Source organism: Alligator sinensis, unplaced genomic scaffold (genome assembly GCF_000455745.1).
Source record: "Alligator sinensis unplaced genomic scaffold, ASM45574v1 scaffold107_2, whole genome shotgun sequence".
NCBI classification, from domain to species: domain Eukaryota; kingdom Metazoa; phylum Chordata; order Crocodylia; family Alligatoridae; genus Alligator; species Alligator sinensis.
This window is the reverse complement of record NW_005843562.1, coordinates 30,216-35,449: the sequence shown is the minus strand read 5'-3', so window position 1 is coordinate 35,449 and position 5,234 is coordinate 30,216. Positions and strand designations below refer to the sequence as shown.

The 5,234-nt window shown below is 65.4% G+C and overlaps 1 protein-coding gene across 1 annotated transcript in view; it reads right to left on the bottom strand.

Moving 5' to 3' along the window:
• Nucleotides 1–33: 33 nt before the first annotated feature.
• Nucleotides 34–5,234, bottom strand: part of SARS2 (seryl-tRNA synthetase 2, mitochondrial) — an 8,441-nt gene continuing 3,240 nt past the window's right edge. The window contains exons 6-16 of the mRNA XM_025195527.1: nucleotides 5,001–5,064; nucleotides 4,345–4,450; nucleotides 4,047–4,094; nucleotides 3,697–3,805; nucleotides 3,502–3,547; nucleotides 3,184–3,271; nucleotides 2,483–2,595; nucleotides 2,298–2,391; nucleotides 1,409–1,501; nucleotides 1,194–1,259; nucleotides 34–848 (exon numbers count right to left, since the gene is read on the bottom strand). Coding sequence (XP_025051312.1) covers nucleotides 732–848; nucleotides 1,194–1,259; nucleotides 1,409–1,501; nucleotides 2,298–2,391; nucleotides 2,483–2,595; nucleotides 3,184–3,271; nucleotides 3,502–3,547; nucleotides 3,697–3,805; nucleotides 4,047–4,094; nucleotides 4,345–4,450; nucleotides 5,001–5,064 — 944 coding nt within the window. The 3' untranslated portion in view covers nucleotides 34–731. The remainder of the gene's footprint in view (nucleotides 849–1,193; nucleotides 1,260–1,408; nucleotides 1,502–2,297; nucleotides 2,392–2,482; nucleotides 2,596–3,183; nucleotides 3,272–3,501; nucleotides 3,548–3,696; nucleotides 3,806–4,046; nucleotides 4,095–4,344; nucleotides 4,451–5,000; nucleotides 5,065–5,234) is intronic.

Genomic DNA, 5,234 nt, shown 5'->3' with positions numbered 1-5,234 from the left:
CGGGGGGGCGGGCAGTCAGGGCAGGAGCCTCCCCCCAGCGGGGTGTGTGTGTGTGTGTGTGTGTGTGTGTGTGTGCGCGCGCGCGCGTGTGTGTGCAAATGGAGGCACGGGGGCACGGCCACGGGAAGGGGGGGCGACCCAGGCGTCCGGGGTGAGGGGTTGCGGGCACTGCCCCCCTGCTGTCAGCCCGAGCTGGGGGGAGCTCTGCTCCATGCCTCAGTTTCCCCACCCACTGAGCCGCCATCGAGCCCCCCCACACCCGAAGGCTCAGGGAAGGCAGTGGCTGGGGGGGGGCAGGGAGCCAGGACCCTTGGGGGTGCCCACCCCATCCTGCCCTTTCCCTCGTGCCTCAGTTTCCCCAGGGTGGGCAGGGCCCCCCGGGAGAGAGGCCAGGCATCCAGGCTCTTCACCCCCCCGCTCTCACTCTCAGCCCCACTCCCCCCCCCCGGGCTGGGCCCCCAGGGACACCGACTCCGTCTCCATCATCAAGCCTTTATTGTCACCCCAAATCACATCCCCTTGCTTGACAGCTCTGGTCCCCTGGGGGCTGCCCCCCTCAAGGTCAGGGGTCCTGGAGCCAGCAGAACCCCCGAAAGGGGCTCCCCCCCCTTGCCAATGGGCAGCATCCAGGTGCAGAACCCAGGTGTCTGGGTGCGTTGACGAGGCAACGACAGCATCCGGCCCTACGAATCCAGGCGTCCGCGGGGGTCCGTTCCCCCCTCCCGCTGGGGTCAGTGGCGCTTGGGCTGGTTGGGCCCGATGTAGACCGGGGTCGCAGCCTGGGGCGGGGCGATGATGTCGGTGCCCACCACGGGCTGCAGGGCGGGGGGCACGCGGACGCGCCCATCCTGCAGGGCAGCGGGGTCAGGGCTCAGCTCCCCCGGAGCTGGGGGGAGGAGAGGAACGGACCCAGGCATCCAGGGTCCCAGCCCCTCACCCCTCCCTGAGCTGGAGGGAACCCGGGCATCCGGGCCCCCACCTGCTCTCTTTTAACCCCCCTCCAGAGCCAGGGAGAGGATCCAGGCCTCCGGGCGCCCCTGCTTTAAGTCCCCTGGCCCCACTCCCTTAGTACCCCTGCTCTAACCACCAGCTCCTGCTCCCCTCCCTTGGCAGGAAAAGACCCCAGCTGTCCGGGCTCTGCTCCCCCACCTCCCAACCGCCCCTCACCCCCAATTGCCCCCCCAGACCTGTACCTGGAGCTGGTTGGACTCCAGCAGGGCAACGAGCAGCCGGGGCACTGCACAGGCCGTGCCGTTCACCTGGGGGGGAGGGGAGGTGTCAGGGAAGGGGTGTCTGGGCTGCCCCCGCAACAGTCCTGGCACTGTGCAGATGGCGGGGGTGGGGGTCAGAGCCCCTCCCTCACCCCTCGGGCTGCCCCTGCAGGGTCCTCTTACACCCCCAGGCTCACCGTGTGCGCGTGGCGCAGCGCCCCAGCACTGTCACCGTACATGATGTGCAGGCGCCGGCTCTGGTAGTCTGTGCAGTTGGAGGCACTGGAGATCTGGGGGGGTGACCAGGCAGGTTGAGAGGGGGACAGGAGTGCAAAGGCAACGCGCGTGTGTGTGCAAGCCTGAGGAACTGCTGTGAGTATATGCAACCATGCCTGTGGGTGTGGAGACGCATATACATGTGCTTGCACAGCTGTGTCAAGCTTGAGTGTGCATGCATGTGTGCATTTATATGCCAGTCTGAGCAAGTGTGTGCATGTATGCAGGCATGAGTGTGTGTAGGCACGTGCAGGTGTGTGCATGCATGTATGTATGCACATATATGCAAGCCTGAGCAAAGGTGTGTGTATGTGCAAGGCTGCGTGCATGTAGGAATTGGCACGTGTGTGCATGTATGTGCCAGCCTGAGCAAGCATGTGTAAATGTGCGGGCATGTACGTGGACATGCAAGCCTGACAAATCGTATGGAAACATACAGGTGTGTGCAAGCATGCGTGTCTGCAGGCACATGTGCAGATGCAACCCTGAGCATGTGCAGACCCATTCAGGTGTGTGCACACATGCCAGCCTAAGTGGGCGTAGGCAAGTGTGGCAGGTGTATCTGCAGGTGTGCATGTATATGCCACCCTCAGCACTTGCGTGCAGTCACACATACTGCAAATGTGAGTGTGCACAATATCTGCACATGGGTGTGCAAGCCCACGCAAGGAGGGGGTAGGCATGGGCAGGTGTGTGGCAGCTGGAGCCGTGGAGCTGAAGCCACCAAGGAACAAGCTGGGGCCAGCTGGAGCCACCCCACCTTATGCCCTCCCACCCTCTAGCTGCCCCCCCCACCAGGCTGCCCCTCACCTCGCCGTACTTGCCCCTGCCGGGCATCCAGGCCTCGATGTCGTGCTTGCGGTAGGCCGGCAGCCCCAGCTCCTGCGTGGGCATGTCTAGGACCCTGCAGGCACAGACCCCTCGTATGTACAGCGTCGTGCAGCCTGGGGGGTGGTTGCAAGGCATGCTGGGAGTTGGGGGGACGGGGGGCTCACCGGAAGTGCAGGCCCAGGTCGGAGAACAGCTCCTTCTGCAGGGACACGAACTCCTGCAGCAGCTCCGCGCTCTCCGTGCCGCGCTCCGCCGCCGTGACCCCGAACATCTCCACCTGCCAGGGGGCGGGGTCAGGGGGGCTCCCAGCATGCCTTGGGACATCAGCAGGGAGCTCCCAGCATCCTCCAGGGCAACCAGGGTCCCAGCATGCCCTGGGGCAGCAGTGGAGACCTCCCAGCATCCCCCAGGGCAACCAGGCTCCCAGCATCCTTCAGGGCAACCAGGTTCCCAGCATGCCCTGGGGCATCCGTGGGGAGTGCCCAGCATCTTCCAGGACAGCCAGGTTCCCAGCATGCCCTGGGGCATCCGTGGGGCGTGCCCAGCATCCTCCAGGACTGCCAGGTTCCCAGCATGCTCCGGGGCAGCCATGACTCTGTGCTCCTTTTTCACCCTCCAGAGCATGTCCTGCCCCCCACCTTGTTGCCATGGAGACAGCTGGGCGCTGGAGGAGGTGGGGTCCCAGCCACCCCAGGGCTGGGGGGAGGGGGGGGGTTAGACATCCCCCTTCCCAGAATCCTCCAGGGCAGCTGCCCCCCACCCCGGTGCCCTTGCTGGGCCTGTGCTGATGGACCCGTAGGGGCTGAGAGCCCGGACCCCTGGGGTCTTAGCTCCTGCCCCCCCCCGGAAACACGCCTGCCCCCACCTTGGTGAACTGGTGGACTCTGTAGAGGCCCCAGGGCTCCTTGCCCGTGTTCGTCTCAGTCCTGTAGCACGTGCTGGAACACACCGTCCTGGGGGGCAAAGGAGGCAGTCAGGGGGACCCCAAATGCAGCCCCCCCATAGCTGCCCTGGCTCTGCCCCTATTGCGCAGGGGGAAAGAGAGGAACAGGGCAAGAACCCAGGGAGAGCCGGGGGGAAGGACCGCTGTATAAGGGGGTGGAAACCACTCTATGGGGGTACACTGCTGCATAAAAGGGGGAACCGCTGTATGGGGGGCACAGCTGTATAAGCGGGGGGTTACCTGATGGGCAAGTCCCTCAGCTCCACCGCGTGGTCCATGAAGTAGCCTGTGGGAGGCAGCAGTCAGGGCTAGAACTCTGCCCCCCCCGGACCCCCGCCTAGGGGGCCCAGGAGGTTGGCAGGGGGGAGGGGGGGGCTCTCTCTCTGGCTGCAGCCGAGATGCGACCAGCTCTGGGGAGGAGAAGGGGGTCCGTACCCGCAATGCCGACCTCGGAGGTGCCGGCCAGGCACAGGTCCTCGAAGCGGGAGGGGTCGATGTTGTAGACAGGAGAGGGGTTGGCATCTGGCTGCATCCCACAGCCTTCCTGGGGGGGCAATTTGGGGGGGGTCATTAACCCTTCCAAGCCCAGCAGCTTCTGGCAGCCTGAGGCCCCCCCAGATTAGGCTGGGGAAGTTTGGCCCATGTGGCCACTAGTAGTGGGGAGGCCCCCCCAAAGTGGCCAAGTTGCCTTGGCAATGCAGACCCGCACTATGGGGGTGGGGGGCGGCTGGGACTGTCCCAGGATGGGGGCGGGCAGGGGACCCAGGAGATCCCAGGGCACTTACGAACACGGCTCCACGCAGCAGGTCGGGCACTGTCATGGGGATGAAGCCCTGGGGGTGAGAAGTGTGTGTGGGGGTGATCGTGGGACAGGACTGGGGCCGTGGGGAGGGGGCCTGAGCCCTCCCCTCCCCCTTCTAGAGCTGTGGAGAGAACCCAGGAGTATGTGTTGTCTCCCCCCTCCCCCGCCAGCTCTACCCACCAGTCTCCATTGAGAACCCAGGCATACTCCCCAGCTCCAACCACTGCACCCTGCTGCTCTCCCAGCCCCAGAGAGAACCCATGCTTGTCCCCCCCCCGTACCCGCTTGACCAGCTTGTCCAGGGTGAAGGTGACCAGTGCGTGCTGGAGCAGGGCGCCTGCACCGTACAGGTAGTAGGACCGGTAGCCAGAGATGTGAGACAGACGCCTGCCAGGGAGTGGGGCAGGGAAGATGCCCTTAGTTGCTGCCCCCCCACCCCAGCCAGGCCAGGGAGGGCTTGGGGGGCATTGGGTTAATGCAAAGGATAAGAAGCCAGGACTCCGGGTTCTTAGGTGTGGGAGGGCAACGCAGGGTAGTGGTTATGCCCTGGGTGCCTGGACACCTGGGTTCTACCCCCAGCCCGTGGTGGGGAGGGACCTGGACTCCTGGGTTCCTTCCCTTTCTCCATCAGGGGGGCAACCCCAGCGAACCCACCCCCGGATGTATCTGACCCACCAGAGCCCCAACATGAGGCCACACGTGTGGCAGGCACGGGCCTTTTTCCATCACAGAGGCCCCGGGGGGCGGGCAGCTGGCAGAACTCCTGGGTTCTGCAGGGGGGGAAGCTGGCAGCTGTCGGAAACGAGCCCCAGGGCAGAGAGGAGTGCAAGGGCAGCTCCTGCATCATTGATGAATGTGTGGGGGCGGGTGGCAGCTGGCACCCGGGTCTTCCCCTCCCTTGCCCCAGGCTGGGGTGGGGGCTTGACCCCCCTCGTACTTCTGTCGTATGATGCCCAGGTGCTCGCCCAGCTCCAGGTGCCCCTTCACCTTGAAGTTAAACACTGCAAAGAGGGGGAAGAGTTAAACTCATGGGGCAGGGGGGCACTCCCTGCCCCCCCACCCATGGGGGAGGAACCCAGGAGTCCGGTCTCCCCTCCCCCCAGCCAGGAATAGAACCCAGGAGTCTGCCCCCCCCCTTCCTCCCCTCTATCCGGGGCCTGGAAGCGCCCGC